The sequence below is a fragment of the Anolis carolinensis genome, chromosome 1 (assembly GCF_035594765.1).
Source record: "Anolis carolinensis isolate JA03-04 chromosome 1, rAnoCar3.1.pri, whole genome shotgun sequence".
Taxonomy (NCBI): domain Eukaryota; kingdom Metazoa; phylum Chordata; class Lepidosauria; order Squamata; family Dactyloidae; genus Anolis; species Anolis carolinensis.
Genome location: NC_085841.1, coordinates 315,872,854 through 315,889,519, shown reverse-complemented (window position 1 = coordinate 315,889,519; position 16,666 = coordinate 315,872,854). Strand labels below are relative to the sequence as shown.

General features: G+C 37.2%; 2 protein-coding genes across 26 annotated transcripts in view; one reads left to right on the top strand and one right to left on the bottom strand.

Annotated features, from left to right (window-relative positions):
• Positions 1-10,411, top strand: part of ryr3 (ryanodine receptor 3) — a 342,095-nt gene extending 331,684 nt beyond the window's left edge. For 18 of the 19 annotated variants that reach the window (XM_062967304.1, XM_062967301.1, XM_062967291.1 and 15 more), the window contains 5 exons: positions 95-251; positions 2,115-2,179; positions 2,314-2,414; positions 7,608-7,659; positions 9,475-10,411. In XM_062967304.1, coding sequence (XP_062823374.1) covers positions 95-251; positions 2,115-2,179; positions 2,314-2,414; positions 7,608-7,659; positions 9,475-9,570 — 471 coding nt within the window. In that variant the 3' untranslated portion in view covers positions 9,571-10,411. Of the gene's footprint in view, positions 1-94; positions 252-1,817; positions 1,922-2,114; positions 2,180-2,313; positions 2,415-7,607; positions 7,660-9,474 lie in introns of those variants that run through there. The other variant, XR_010001819.1, reaches the window with a different exon arrangement.
• Positions 10,412-10,484: 73 nt separating this feature from the next.
• The window catches only part of aven (apoptosis and caspase activation inhibitor), a 137,722-nt gene continuing 131,540 nt past the window's right edge, over positions 10,485-16,666 (bottom strand). For all 7 annotated transcript variants that reach the window (XR_010001836.1, XR_010001835.1, XR_010001838.1 and 4 more), the window contains one exon: positions 10,485-10,971. Coding sequence is in view for 2 of the 7 variants with exons in the window: in XM_003214498.3 (XP_003214546.1) it covers positions 10,856-10,971 (116 nt within the window). In the remaining 5 variants the exon portion in view is untranslated. The remainder of the gene's footprint in view (positions 10,972-16,666) is intronic.

Genomic DNA, 16,666 nt, shown 5'->3' with positions numbered 1-16,666 from the left:
ACAATTTTGTGACAGCATAAAAAGCTAAGTCTTTTATTTCAAGTTCCAAGCAGTTGAATATTGTCATGAAATATGGGAAATTCTTTTTTTCTAGTGTTACCTGTTCCATATGTATGTGGGTGTAAGAGCAGGCGGAGGCATCGGAGATGAAATTGAAGACCCTGCAGGAGATCCATACGAAATGTATAGAATTGTTTTTGATATCACATTTTTCTTTTTTGTTATTGTCATCCTACTGGCCATCATTCAAGGTAAGCTAATGTAACAACTAAGATAATATGGATTCACATATTCTTGCCTTTAGGATTTTACATATAATAGAAATCATTGTATTGTTTTTAGCCAATATTTGTAGTTTATTATTTTAGATACATGTAATTTTTGAGGTATTATTTTGTGATTTTCAGACTTCTGGTTTTAGGTATTTATACATTTTTAATTTTCACAATGTGTTTTTATGTAAGGTCATAGCAGCTTTGGACTCTTATGAGATAGGATGTAGTACACATCAAATACATATTTCCCAAATAATGTAAAACACTAAATCCAGAATGAAGAAAGTAAGATCAGAAAAACAGTACTAGAAAGTTGTGTTCAGTAGACAGGGTCATTGACAACTTGGAATCATACCTTGTGGCACCTGCTCAGGTGCAACCTCAAACTGAACTTTAGCCTCCAACACTGGTCCAATAATTGACCGTCATGCATCTTATGATGCTGTATGTGTGAATGTTGGTTCCTGTCCCAAGGGGAAGATGGAAAGCCCCTATCCCTGAAATCATGTCAACTGACTTTTTAAAAAACAAAGTTCACCCTCATTGATGATTCTCACTGCTTCCAACTCAAGGTAATCCACATTGAGATTGTTCCTTGACATCTAGGTTTCCACAGGAATACTCTCACCATTGGGTACACCACTGTCTATTCCTCTTTTACTGATGGTGATTACTATCAGATTCCCATTGGGTAGCACCCTTCATCACCATGTCAATGTAAGAGCTCAACCAGCTGCCAGAGTCTAGAAACGTCCACTAGATCATTCACACAAAGAATCCTATTTGATTTCAGCTGAGGTATTTTCTCAACAACATATTTGATCCATACTATCAGACCCAGCACATCCTTCCTATGAACAACTAATCACTGTTGTTCTGATGGCCTTATGTGGGATCACACCAAATTGATACAGTGCTCTGTCACTTTCTACGTTCTTCCTTCCTTTCTAATGTGGTACCAGCATTTTACCTGAGACAGCTACTGCCTTACCTCCTTTTATGCAAACTCTTTTTATCTGGTTTGGGGAATCTTTATGTTGATAAGATACTTGAAGAGAATTAGGTGTTTTTTTTTACACCAAATAGCATCTTGGTTTCCTTGTACACTTCTGTGAAGCCCTACATGAGATTTACCTGCTTTAACACATCACTTCTTAAAATGGAATGGGCAATGCATGCATTTGCTAAATGGTATGTGTCAATTCCACTAGTTGTTTCATTCAAGAATTCTGGTGTTCTCACTGGCATTATTATGAGGACTCACACCAAGATGTGGGCAAAGCTGTCTCAAAAATCCACCTTAGGAACTTAAATAGTACAGTACAGACTGGATGTCTAAGGCAAGGCAAGTGCTTCTTTTGGAAGGGAAAGTTAGCCATGTGTTCGGGCATGAGATGCTTTTCTCCTCTAGTAAGTTAGCTCACTAGAGTTCATTTGTATGAGTCAAAGAGGCCATTCACAACTGCTTAGCTGTGTTGTGGTTCCTTTGAGTGGTTATCTGTGAAATCTTTCTCACATCCTGCTCTTTTTCTGGTTTGTCAGAACTGAAGGAGAGCAACTTGGATGCATCAAGTGTACATGATGGAAAGAGTGAGGTTCCTAATTTATATGATTTCACAAATAACCACTCAACGAATCAGTTACAGGTAGGCAACATGTTCATTCAGTATCTCCAATTTCAGTGCTTTGCTTTTAGCCATTGCGTAAACCTTCCTTCCTTCACACTTCTTTAAGAAGAAGCTATATGTTATAAACAAGTATATAACGAAGTAGACTATTCTTGAGAGCTCTTTTTCCCTCTAAATGGAGATTATTTGCTTTTTTTTGCACTAAAAATAGGTCTGATTATTGATGCCTTTGGCGAATTAAGAGACCAGCAAGAGCAAGTTAAAGAAGACATGGAGGTATTAATATTATATTGATTTCATTTGTTTTTAGAAATATCTATATGTTAGAAAATGCAGTAACAACTGCTGCTAATAAATTTCAGTTCATTCATAGTGTAAAATATATTTAACTTAAACCTCTTTATTTTTAGACCAAATGCTTTATTTGTGGAATTGGTAATGACTATTTTGACACAACTCCCCATGGATTTGAAATGCATACTTTACAAGAGCACAACCTGGCCAATTATCTGTAAGTATATGCACATCAGGTAATGCAAACATGTTTTATAAAGGGTTTTGAGTAGTAAAATTGACTAATCCAGCTTTCCAGTGAAATTCTGTGCATCAGTATTCAGATATATTGATTACCAGCACTTGTATCTGATATAACTGCTGCAAATGTCTTAGGTTCATGAGGCAGCTCTGGAGCTTACCAGTGGGACCACCAGTTCAGGTCACTGTCCCTACAGCAGTATTCTGGTATGAAACTGGACATGCAAGGAAGACTATAGACTCACAGGATTTTAAGCACTGCAAAAGGCCCAGAAACGTGGTCTGCAACTGTAGTCAATGGGTGTCACGCCCAGGCAGTGGAGCACTAAGAACCAGACACAGAGGCCAAATACAATCTAATATCTTTATTAAAGAAATATAATAATAAGATAAAAACAAGTAAGTAATATAGTCCAGCAATAGACCTTTCAGATAAGGTCAAATATAGTCCAGAAATATTTTGTCCAATATGTAATATTAGAGTTCAAAGTTATAATCCCAAAACCGAAACACACTCTCCTTCTAAGCAGTAGAGTGGGGAAAACATCCAAGGTAATTCTGAAGTTCAAAATAAGTCCAAAGCGAGGTCTGGAAACAAGGCTAGATACTGGAGACAAAAATCCAAGGCTGGAAACGAGACTAGATAATTCTTGAAAACTCGACAAGGCAAATCAAGGCACGACAAGGCAAGATAACTGGATTTGCAGACTTAACGTAGTCCACACTAGAAATAGAGCCGATGTTACTCCCGAAGTTGATCAGTTGACTCCGCACGGATTTCTCTGTATGGGTAACTTTTAAGAGCTTGAATCTTCCTGCAAAGCAGGTGTCCAAAGCTTCCCTTCCCTAGGGAAAGAGAAGCGAAACACACATCTCCCTGCAGCTGCAATCCGCCCTGCAAATTCCCAAGAGAAACTTAGCTAATTATCTTCTTGTTTAGCTGCTAATCTGAGGCTTCTCCTCGTTATTTCCTTCTGGCCCCGATTTGCAGCATAGGAATTCCTCCTCGAAAAGGGAGGGGAGACATTGGGAGAAATCTGTTCAAGGTCCTTTCTAATTAAGTCCTGGGTAGATTCTTCAACAACAGGCATCTGGAAGAAATCCGTCTCCTGCTAAGACGGCAGAAAACCCATGTTTTCGTCATCATTATCCATGATGGCGCTAGGATCAGAACTCTGAGACCCATGAGACATCACAATGGGGGAAGACAAGAATAGCAAAGAAATAGAATTAAATGTGGTGGGTGGGTGGGTGGGGAAGGTCACCACCACACAATTACCACAAGCTGGCAGGCTTATGATGTGGTGATTATTCAATCAGACAATCTAGTCGCCACTACTTTCTGAGCCAGTTGGAAATTATCAACTCTGTCCTTACTGATCTGAAACGCAAGAGATATCTGTGCGCAGGTGGAAAATATGTGAGCATTGTAAATCCTATTGAAGACTGCTTGAGTTAGGGCAGTGATGTCCAATTTGTGGCCATCCAGGTCCCAGAATTCCTGGCTACTGGACAAGCTGGCTAGGGCTTCTGGGAGTTGGAAGCCTAAACACCTGGAGGGACACAAGTTGGACACCCCTGAGTTAGGGCCTTGTAAAACCTGGTCTCTGGAAATCACCATGTATAGTAATTGGTACAATTACATTACTGTACTTGGTTATATGGTGGTGAAGACTATGGATGATGAATATACTTTCAGGCATACTGATATTACACAGAAATCTATATATAGTATAGAGAAAGGTATATAATAGAACTGAAGTAGCAAACGTATAATTAACAAAGGCACATAAGATTTAAACCAAATATTAACTATTTCACAGCATTATAGTAAACATTGCATTCATGTTTATATATTTTCCAAAGCAACAAATGAAAGAGTTCATAATCTGAGGTTAACACTTAATATTCAGTGTTGTTTCATGCAGATTAAGTCTTGAAGCTTGGTTGAAGAAGTAGCACAAATGATAATCTTTATGAATGAGGGTTTTACCCTTTAAACACATTCATCAAAGTCCCAAGCAAGAAAGATTCCTCAGAATGTGCGTTCAAAGAGAGCAAAAACAAAACAACAAGGATTCCCGGGGTATTCTATGTCCTTGTTTCAGAATGGGTGTCCCTTCTTCAGGTTTAGTTGCTTCTAGTAAAGTCTTCTGAAGATTTTTGCAAACTGTATTATAAGGAGACAACATAATAGATTTGCTGTTACCAGCACCCAGTAGCATGAAATAAATTTTAAAGATATTTGCAAGAAAAACTTACTTTCACTATTAGAGGTAGTGGCTCTGCTGTAATTCCAGCTCAGGATAGCAACTCTCTCATTTTCCAAGAGCGAGCAAATTAACTGATAAGGGTTACTCCCTTTTAAGTCTTCAGGTGTGCTGGTATTACGTTTTAATCTCATTAATTGTGCAAAAGGTAAGTTGGTTTTTAACTTGTGGTGATGGATGTTGTGATGTGCCCACAGACAAAAATTCCATTATGCATTATTCCAGCTTCCATCACCACAAGTTAAAAACCAACTTACCTTTTGCACAATTAATGAGATTAAAACGTAATACCAGCACACCTGAAGACTTCGCAGCAGAGGTATCTCTTTTCAGAGACCAGTTTAAGGAGAGAGGTTATCCTACAGGAATTATAAACACTGCCATTAGGAAAATAGACACCATAGATAGAAGAAATTTACTAAGAGACGCAGTAAAGAAACACAATGACCGTATCATCTAGCCCTTAACTTTGACTCAGTTTACTCCAAAAGTTCACAGTATAATTAAGAAACATTGGCACCTTTTTAGAGATATCCCTGGATGCAAATACTTACCTATGTTAGCTAATAAACGCTCAAGAAATCTTAAGGATATGCTAATAAGCTCTGATTTAACAACACCTACCATTAAGAAATCTAACCTTAGAGGCCACTCAAACTGTGGACATTGTCAATGCTGCACACAGTCTCTCAGAACTAAACAATTTTTACATCCTACTCTAAAAATCCATATACAACTACGAAGTTTTACTACATGTATCACTGACCAGGTCATTTATGTAATACAGTGTCCCTGTCAGCTCCTTTATGTAGGCATGACCTCCAGATCATTAAAGATTAGAATACTTGAACACTGCTCACGCATCAAAAATAAATCATCTGAGTCCACCCTCTATTCACATTTTTTAGAGAAAGCTCACTCATATACAAGTTTTAGATTCTGTGCCTTAGAAAGGATCACCATAAAACCTCATGGTGATGTAAAAAGGGTTCTACTCCAGAGAGAAGCTTTCTGGATTTCCAAATTACAAACTATGCATCCACATGGTCTGAATGATAAATTAGATCTTTCTTGTTACCTGTGAATTAGCTTTGCAATTAGCTCACAATCCTTAAAAGGGAGTAACCCTTATCAGTTAATTTGCTCGCTCTTGGAAAATGAGAGAGTTGCTATCCTGAGCTGGAATTACAGCAGAGCCACTACCTCTAATAGTGCAAGTAAGTTTTTCTTGCAAATATCTTTAAAATTTATTTCATGCTACTAGGTGCTGGTAACAGCAAATCTATTATGTTGTCTCCTTATAATACAGTTTGTAAAAATCTTCAGAAGACTATACTAGAAGCAACTAAACCTGAAGAAGGGACACCCATCCTGAAACAAGGACATAGAATACCCCGGGAACCCTTGTTGTTTTGTTTTTGCTCTCTTTAACGCACATTCTGAGGAATCTTTCTTGCTTGGGACTTTGATGAATGTGTTTAAAGGGTAAAACCCTCATTCATAAAGATTATCATTTGTGCTACTTCTTCAACCAAGCTTCAAGACTTACATCTGCATGAAACAACACTGAATATTAAGTGTTAACCTCAGTTTATGAACTCTTTCATTTGTTGCTTTGGAAAATATATAAACATGAATGCAATGTTTACTATAATGCTGTGAAATAGTTAATATTTGGTTTAAATCTTATGTGCCTTTGTTAATTATACGTTTGCTACTTCAGTTCTATTATATACTGTGTGTAATAGGACAACCTTTCTCTATACTTTCAGGCATACCTAGAAATATAGAATAACAGATAACCCATTGGAAAGTAGCATAGCAGCTTCTATAGTAGTGGAAGTTGCTGTGGTGAAAAAAAAAAACCTTCAAAGAAAAAAGAAGCATAATTGAATTAGTAATTCCTGATCTTTTTCCTTTTAGACTGAAACCCAGATAAATTCATAAATAGAACTTACTGGCACATATGTATAATTATATAAACTTTGGATGCAATATTTTCAGTATTTTGGCTTCAAACGAGAAAAAAAAACCCCTGTATTTATAAAGACAAGTAGGGCAGTGAAGTATATATGTGTAAATACTGAATTAGGCCTGAAATGATTTTGATAAAAATCCACAATTTAACATGATAGAAGGATGAAGCCAAAGCCAGCAATTAAAGAGGAGGCCATTCCATAACCCGGGTGTCAACTTTGAGAAGGCTTTTGTCTGACATCCTCCCACAATATATTGCTCCCAGCTTTGGGACACAGAGGGCTCATCTAGCAGATCTCAGTTCTCAGGCTAGCATATAGATTCTATTAAAGAGTAAGAAGTGCTCTTTCAAGTATCGAGGTCCAAAGCCGTATAGGGCTTTAAATGTTATTATTTGCACCTTCAAATCAGGCTAGAGGGATATTGGTAGCTAACAGAATTTTAGAACTCGTATTATTTCTATAGATTGTTTCTGTCAGCAATATAGCTGATCATTTTGCACCAGCTCGATATCTGAGTCATTTTCAAGGGCAGGCAAACAGTAGTCTGACTAGGAAGTTACCTATAAACCAACCACTATGGTCAGGCTGCCTCTGCCCAAGAAAGGCTCTATTAGGAAGGCCAATTGAAGCACCTTGAGCTTTGGAGTCCAGCTGGGTATCCACAAAGATGGATATCTCCTCAGATTTTGGAACAATTGTGTCATCAAGAGACATGATGGTGTAGAATAGTAGTGAATATACTTTATATTTATATATTTATTTATATTTATATATTTATTTATAAATATAAATATATTTATATTTAATATACACATTAAAGGGACGAGCAAAAGAACCACGAAATGTTTCAAACTCTGGAATATGTTTACCTTAGAAACAGAAACAGGTCTCCACTATGTGTAATTCCTATTCTTGTTGCAGGTTCTTTCTGATGTATCTTATTAATAAGGATGAAACTGAGCACACTGGACAGGTAAACATCACATCATTGCTAGATTGAACGGAGGAACTGTGCATTAGCAGTATTGCAGCAAAATAAGGCTAAGATATGGGCTTGAATCCTGTTGGTGAGTCCCAATTAGAATTGAACTATAGAATGAACTGCTGACTAATACGTCAACACGTTACTAAATCCCATTGTGTCAATGGGTTTATTCCAGTTAGGACTACATAGCAACAGAATTCAAGCCATTCTTTTTTGTTCATGTGGGGACCCCAATTTTGCAGAAAAATACTGTCTTGCAAATAAATAAGAGAAGGGAAAATAATTCAGTGAAGAAGAGTTCTTGGGATCAAGCTCTGTTTTTCAGGAGTCATGGAAAATTAAATGGTGGGAGAGGGAAAAGGGAAGGAAAAACTGGCCCAATTTAGCTTCTTGGTGTTATGTGTATTATCTTTGGAAAAAACAGGGATTTGGATAAAGAACTGTGCTTGCCATAAAGTTTTGTATCTGCCACAGTGGTTTTAGCAAAGGGAAGGGGGAAAAGGAAGACACTTCTGCCTTGTCTACATGGACTAAAAAAATGTACTTACCTTGTAGGTGTTCTGATCTTGACACATAATAATTCCTGATGATTCATTTGTAATGCATTTATTTGGCCTTTACAGCATTTTTAAAACCTTGCCTATATTGTGATGTTTTACATAAAATCTTAAGAGGTGTGGCCATCTCTCCAGGCAGCATCACTTTGCTGTGTCTTTGGGAGGAGGAGTTAGTGGAGGATGAATTTTATTTTTCCAGGTTGAATTCTAAATTTAAAAATAAGGTTCACATATGCTATATCGTATCAGTATACTAGCATTAAGAATATGGTATTAGTATATTAATATTAACATATCAGTATATTAGCATTAATGTATCTTTGCCTAAAGAAAAAATTATTTCTTGGCTTGCATCACAAGAAAAACAAAAAAGGGGAGTATCCATGGCCATGCAGCTGAAAATAATGCCAAGGATTGGAAATGCAGACCACCCCAATGAAGCCATTGGGAAATCTGTAGCCAGTTATAGTAATCTATTATTTGTGTGGTGTTAACATGGTCACTGCAGGGCCACTGCAGACCACAAAAATGCAGTTTCAAACAGGTTTTTTTTGCCAATGTAGACAAACCCCTTTTTGTCATTCCTTCCTTTCTCCAGAACCTCTGGGAGAAGCTGGGTTGTCAGGGTTGTCAGGACTGGTGGCTATCACAGTGTGTAAATCTGCAGTCTGCAGTCACAAATATCAAAAGAACTGGATTTATAATTTGAAGTTTACCCTAATTCACCACCATCCATAATTTATATTTATTTTTGAAATCTTATTCATTTCTTCTTCTCTATATTACACTTGAATACATAAGAAGTGCTAAGGCAAGTCAAGAAAAACCACAACAAAAGAAAACATGGAGTCTGAGCCAGCCACTAATGCTTTGGTTTAAGAAAAAGAAATTAGTTTAAGAATTATGCTGTCAAGTGATAATTGAACACATTCTTAGACATCTTAAATTCTACCAAATCTACAACCTAAGTGTGCACTGTGCTTTTGTATTTTATACTGTACAAATAATATGGTATTCAGTTGTATTTTCCTGAATGTGTGAATTGTCAAAGAATAGACCACTTTATATTAGCTGTTTTCAAAGGCGCTAAACTAACTACACCCAGACGTGGGTGCACACACTTAATTGAACACAGCAAAAATGCAAAATAAGCTGGCGTTAACTTGGAATAGAAACAGTATTGGGGAACTAGATATTACAAATTTTGCTAAATTCAATGCAAATTTTATGTTCCAATAACTTTCAGGAATCATATGTGTGGAAAATGTATCAAGAAAGATGCTGGGATTTCTTCCCAGCTGGAGACTGCTTCCGAAAACAGTATGAAGATCAACTTGGATGAACACATCAACAAGGAAGCGACTATCATCAAGCATACAAAATTGAGAGAAATCCAATTCCCCCAATTTAAGGAATGAATACAAATATTTGTGTACATTTATCCTGTCCAAATACTACATTAGTTTGCTTAATTTTATGAGATTCTGGCTGGGGGATTTTGCACCTGGTAGAAAAAGGCCTTATACTGTCTGGATTTCAGTTATATTATTGGAACGACATAGAAAGCATTTTCAGTTCAGTAGTCTAGTTCAGAATTATTTAACTTATCTTTGATCAAATTAGAAAATAGTGTAGTTGAAAGGGCTATATCCTACTTTGTAACATGCACAAGATTTGCAGTTAAATAACTTGAATGTTGGGTGACAATGCCTCAATTAGTGGACATATATTGTGATATTAAACAGTATTTCAAAATGCTTCGTAGTCAGTTCATGCCATTTCTTAGTGAAATGATAGAGATAGAAAGTTTGTAATCCTTCAGTGCTTAAAACTTTTCAAATACTTAATTGTCTCTAAAATCATAATTAAGTGCCTTAAATCTTTCCAGACATAGCTATGCAAAGGATTTTTTTTTAATGTTGGCCTTTCAGATTGACATTTTTGTTAATTGGTTGTAATGCTTTCTTGTCTTATCATAAGAAATACTTGAAAGTTACATATTTGTTTCAAACAACTTAAAAGAATCAGGTGGTTAGAAAATATAGTGTCTCATAACCTTACAAAACTAGGTTTTAGGCCAAATTCAAATAATGCTTTATGATCAACTAGTGGTAAAGTTGCTATGTTTATGCATTTTCCTTCAAATAAAAGTGCCCACTGCAATAAAGAATTTACAAAATAAATTTTAAAGTTGTGATATATCACTGCATCATAAACCAAGCTTGACCTCATATAAAAAATGACACAAACACACTGTTTGATACCCTTATTTTAATTTGTCACTCTGAGCAATATGGTCTTATTCAACATACAATGAAATTACTGTTCTATTTTTCTGTATTGATTTGCAACCAAACTATCTTTAATAGTACTTGCATTTTTCTGAAACAATTCCAATCTCTTTATAGATATGCTGATGCATTCAATTATCTGCTGATAACACTCATCACACCTGGAATACATCCAGATTTATTGTCTCAAGATTTCAGTACAAACCTAGACAGACAACATAATTAAAACTCCAGATGAAGCAGCTACTTAATTAAAGACTTACAAATATTCTATACCTAGCTACTGTAATGTTCATTTATTTTTCAGTTACTTGCATGACAGCCAAAATGCAGGCTTTAGGAAATCATGCTGTCTAACCAGTCTTCAAGCTCCTCCTCAGTAATACTTTTGGATGTACCTTCCTGCTGAGATGCTGAGCAGATTTCTTCAGTTCCATCAAGTTGTAAACAACCTAACAAAATAAAACAGAACATGAAACAGTAACCCCTGTAGGGACAGAAAGGGAAGGCAAGCTGCCATGTGCCGATACTGACATGCCTGAGAGCCAATTAGGAAGCAAAGCCTCTCAAGAACCAGCCTCTGAAGAAATGGCTGGTTAAGTGTCAAGAGAATTCAATTATAAGCAGTGAGGCACAATCCCATAGAAGACCAAATGAAACAATACATGGTTTTCTTAACAGAAAGGGTTTTTACTAACTTTTATTTGTTTATTTGATTTATATCTTACCATTTTCCCAAAATAGGATTCCAGTCAGCTTACAATATACAGTAGAGTCTCACTTATCCAACATAAACAGGCCGGCAGAACGTTGGATAAACAAATATGTTGGATAATAAGGAGAGATTAACGTGAAGCCTATTAAACATCAAATGAGATCATGATTTTACAAATTAAACACCAAAACATCATGTTATACAACAAATTTGACAGAAAAAGTAGTTCAACAGGCAGTAATGCTACGTAGTAATTACTGTATTTACGAATTTAGCACCAAAACATCACAATGTATTGAAAACATTGACTACAAAAATGCGTTGGATAATCCAGAACGTTGGATAAGCGAATGTTGGATAAGTGAGACCCTGCTGTACATTAAAACAAAATAGCTAAAATACATAGTACAGAAGTTTAAAAGCATAAAACAATCAGTCCCATAAAACATTACTTTTAAGATATTAATTTAAAAACATGAAACATGCATTATATATTAAATATCACATTTACTTCATGTCTCTCTATCCCAATCAGTTTAAATAAGAAGGTATTTGCCTGCTAATGGAAAGACAGCAAAGAGGGGCCAACCACCTCTACCTTAGGAGGGAATTCCATGCCTTAGGAACAACAATTAAGAAAGCGCTTTCTCACATCATGAGCCAATGAGCCTGGGAGGATGATGAGATGGAGAGAAATCTCTCCTCTGAAAATGGCAACACTTCTGCAGGCTCACATGGAGAAACACAAGCTTTCAAACTGTTTGTGCAATCCAGGGCATCATGGATCATAAGCAGCCCTTTGGATTGTGCCCAGAAACAGACTGATAGTGAAGCTGTTTCAACAAGGGAGCAATGTGCTCCCTAGAACCTCCCTGGACAGTAGTTACTGGACGTACTAAAGTTTTCAAACCATTTCCAAAGGCCATATGATGTAGACTTTGTTACAGTAATCCAAATGGGACATAATCAAGGTATATGTTGCTATGGTTAGAACGGACATATCTAGGAACAGCTAAAGCAGTAGCCATTCATCCCAACTTTTCAGAATGATCTGGTGCCCACCAGACAATCTGGTGCTGCGGAAATATGAATAGATAACTGGACTTCATCCCTGGTCTAAGGATTTTCTCTCAATAGTGATTCTTCTGATGACTCCTTCCTCAGAGATTGACCCAATCACCTGAACACCTTGGAAAGCCATGCATTCCAGGACTACCACCAATGAAGTCAAGATCAAAAATCTCTCCCCAAACAGGAAGAGTCTGTGCCAACAACAACAACGTTTTTTAAAAAATATACCACCCTACCTCTTCACGAACACTCATGGCGATTTCCAACATAAAGCAAAACATTCAATTGACCATATAATAACGTGAACATAATAAAAATAATAAACATAATAAAACAAGGATATACAATTCAAAACAATCAACAAAAGTTAAATCCAGTTTCAATTTCAGTTTCAATATGCTCCATCAATGGGTTCAATATAACAGTGACCAAAGTTTCAGAGTGGACATGGCCAACTATGAAGGGCTAGGTTGGGACTAGTGCATCAGAATATCATAGGGCCAGGTAGTGGATAAGGTGCAAAGCAAGGTCCTAGGTAATAACCAGGGAAGGCCTAGGGATTAATCCTGCTAGAAAACCTACAGGGACCACCAGGTTTTCAGGGCATTCCAGAGTCAGGGGGCCACCACTGAGAATGCTCTCTCCCTTGTCTACACAAACACAAGATGGTCAATGTACAAAGAAAATATGTCCAAATAGCATATAATATTATTAAAGTTCCCCATACAAAGCTCAATTTGGCAGTACCAGACAAAATGAAAAGGACAACAGCTCTAACACAAAAGTATCTAAGTCTGATATTTGGTTCCAATGTATATAGGCTTCAGGGATATAAAGTCAATGAAAATATTTTCCAAACAAAGTAAACAGAGGGTTGGTCATGTTGCTGTATACTGGAATGAAGAAAATAATGATGGAGCACCGCTCTCAAAAAAGTCTTCACAAGTAAAGTCCAAAAAAAGTCCCAAGTCTACAAGGGTTCCCGGGTATTTTTGTATCCTGTTTCGGGAAGAAAATCCCCTTCTTCAGGAGTTGGTATACTCAGCAACAATGAACTTATATCTACTCTTGAGAATCAGAATCTCTGAACATAAATCCAGAATCAAAAATTTATCTACTGAATCTCTTTTATATTCACACTTCACTCAATACAAGCATTCATCTACCCCATTTAAATTTTGTGCTCTGGAATGCATTACTCAAAAACCTTATATGGACTTGGAAAAACTATTATCCCAAAGGGAAAAGTACTGGATCTTTAAGTTTAAAACCTTTTCCCCTCAGGGACTTAATGAATTACTTAATTTTAGCTGTTTCCTTTAAGTTAACAAGTACTCTTTAAAAACCTTTGAATGAACCTCCAGAATCACTCGCAGTTGAAATCACCACAAGCAGTCACTCTGTGTAAGCAATTAGGCACTATGTAAGTATATAACTGTTATATGGGTTACCTTTACTTCTGTTAATACTGATGGTAAAATACTTGTTACTCTATGTTTTGTTTTAGATATAAGTTCATTGTTGCTGAGTATACAGCAACATGACCAACCCTCTGTTTACTTTGGAAGATATTTTCATTGACTATGTATCCCTGAAGCCTATATATATTGAAACCAAATATCAGACTTGGATACTTTTGTGTTAGAGCTGTTGCTCCTTTTCATTTTGTCTGGTACTGCCAAATTGAGCTTTATACGGGGAACTTTAATAATATTATATGCTATTTGGACATATTTTCTTTGTACATAGACCTCTCCCTTGTCCCCACCAACCACACTTGTGATGGTGACGGAAGCAAGAGGAGGGCCTCCCCGGCATATTTTAGAGCCCACGCCGGTTCGTAAGGGGAGATGCGATCACAAGGATAGGTAGGGCCTGAAGCATATAGGGCATAACCTGCACCTTGAACTGGGACTGGCAGCTTATCGGCAGCCAGTGGAGCTGCTTTAATAGAGCCGTTGTATGCTCCCTATAATTAGCTCCAGTTAGAAGCCTGGCTGCCGATCTTTGAACCAGCTGAAGTTTCCAGGCCATCTTCAAGGGCAGCCCCACCTAGAGAGCATTGCAGTAATCCAGTTTGGATGTAACCAAGGTGTGGACAACCATGGACATGTCCGACTTCTCAAGGTATGGTCATCCAAGTTTTAACTGTGCAAAGGCCCTCCCAGCCACCACCGCCACCTGAGCATCAAACATCAGTCCTCGGGGAGTGCAACCCCATCGAGCACAGGTTGCCACCCGATACCCCGATCTGCCCCATGACTGACCAGGAGGACCTCTGTCTTGTCTGGATTAAGCTTCAACTTGTTAGCCCTCATCCAGCCCATCACAGCTTTCAGGCACTGGTTTAAAGTCTGGGAGGCTTCATTAGAATTTGATGGAAAGGAGCAGTAGATTTGAGGGTCATCTGCTCCGGATGACCTCGGACATGGTTTCACCAGAATGTTTTATTGGAAACTGCTTCTGGTGTTTCCTTTTTGATGGGTCTTCTTCAGATTAATAGTTTCTGAGAAATGTGCCTGTTTCTGCCTCTGGCACACTTATTTCTCCAAAATTGACTATTCAGTGATAGTTTCATTAGTTTCTATCATCTCAGCATCTTCACCTGTATGGATTCTCCTACCCCAAGGGCCAAGGTACCCTGACCCAAAGATGATCTCATTAGCAAAGCCAGTAGCACCAAGAAAAGGGCTGGAGTCTAGCAGAAGATTAAAACAGACATCTTAGGAAGTTCTGTGACTCAAAGTTTTCCCCCCTGCAGAACAGGCTTTAGTCTGTCAACTATATTACAGAAATACTGCTTTCTAAAAATAAATCGAAGAGGAATTAACCCACTGTTTTTCTTCTGAAGAAAAAAACCTCCTGTCGCGTCCAGCCATGTGAGTATCTCCCCTCAACATGATACACGCCTCTTAACAAAGACCTTTTGTTGACCAAAACCACTATGGAACAAAACTGAACAAAACTACAGCAAAAATTAAAAAATGATAACAGAGCAAGAAAAAAACCTCAAAAACACAAAAGAAGAGCAAAAGTAAAAAAGAGAGGGGAAGAGACCAAAGTTCTGAATATTAGCGTGTGCGCGCAAACACACACACATATAGGTGCTTATACGTTTATACACACACACACACACACACACACACACACACACACACACACACACCATTACTTAAAAGAAAGAGAAACACATGCTTGCCTCCACAGCCTCACAGTAAACAGCTTTGCCTTTGGGCAAGGAAAAGTTTAGTATAAAGTTTATCCAAAGTAGGAAAAGAATCCAAAGTAAGTTATTTCCTTATTTGTATTAGACTGACTGACTGACTGACTGACTGACTGACTATGACCACCAAGCCCTAAGTTTATCTCATCACCTTAGACCTTTGGTCTCTGGTCACAACTATTTGGAATGAACAGGAAGAACTGTCTATACCTCTTTAGGTCAATACATTCATCTCAGATTTAGGTGTTCTTCCGGAAGCAAACCTCTTTTCCTCACTCAAGGTAGAAGGAAATATGATGTTTTGCCTAAAGAACACTGTAGAATGTGACTTGGAAAATACACTAAAGCGAAATTTAAATGTCTCTTGTACTGGTTGAGTATCTCTTATCAGGAATGATGACACCCAAAATCTTTCAAAAAAAGATAGTGACATTTTTGTTTTCTGATGATTCAAGGGCCACAAACTTTGTTTCATGCACAACATTATATTAAAATATTGTAGAAAGTTACCTTCAGGATATGTGTATAAGGTATGTATTAAACATAAATGAATTTCATAGTCAAACTCGAGACCCATCTGTGAGATTTCTCATTATGTATATATATGCAAATACAAGTACAGTAGAGTCTCGCTTATCCAACATAAACGGGCTGGCAGAATGTTGAATAAGCGAAAATGTTGGATAATAAGGAGGGATTAAGGAAAAACCTATTAAACGTCAAATTAAGCACCATAATATCATGTTTTACAACAAATCGACAGAAAAAGCAGTTCAATACATGGTAGCGTTATGTAGAAATTACTGTATTTACTAATTTAGCACCAAAACATTGAGATGTATTGAAAATATTGACTACAAAAACATTGACTACTAGAAGGCAGATTGCGTTGGATAATACAGAACATTGGAGAAGTGAAGGTTGGATAAGTATTTCAAAACCTGAATTTCTGTATTTCAAAACCTGAAAAAATCCAAAATCCAAAGCATTTTGGATAAGGGATATTCAAGTCTGTACTCCCTTCAAAGTCTCGGCAGCAAGTTCTTATTTTCCTGGGGTTCTCTTTACTTGATTAGCTGAAATTGGAGCTCAGTGCTGCCATTGGGGAGTGGTAGGTGCAAAACCAGCAGTCAAGTAA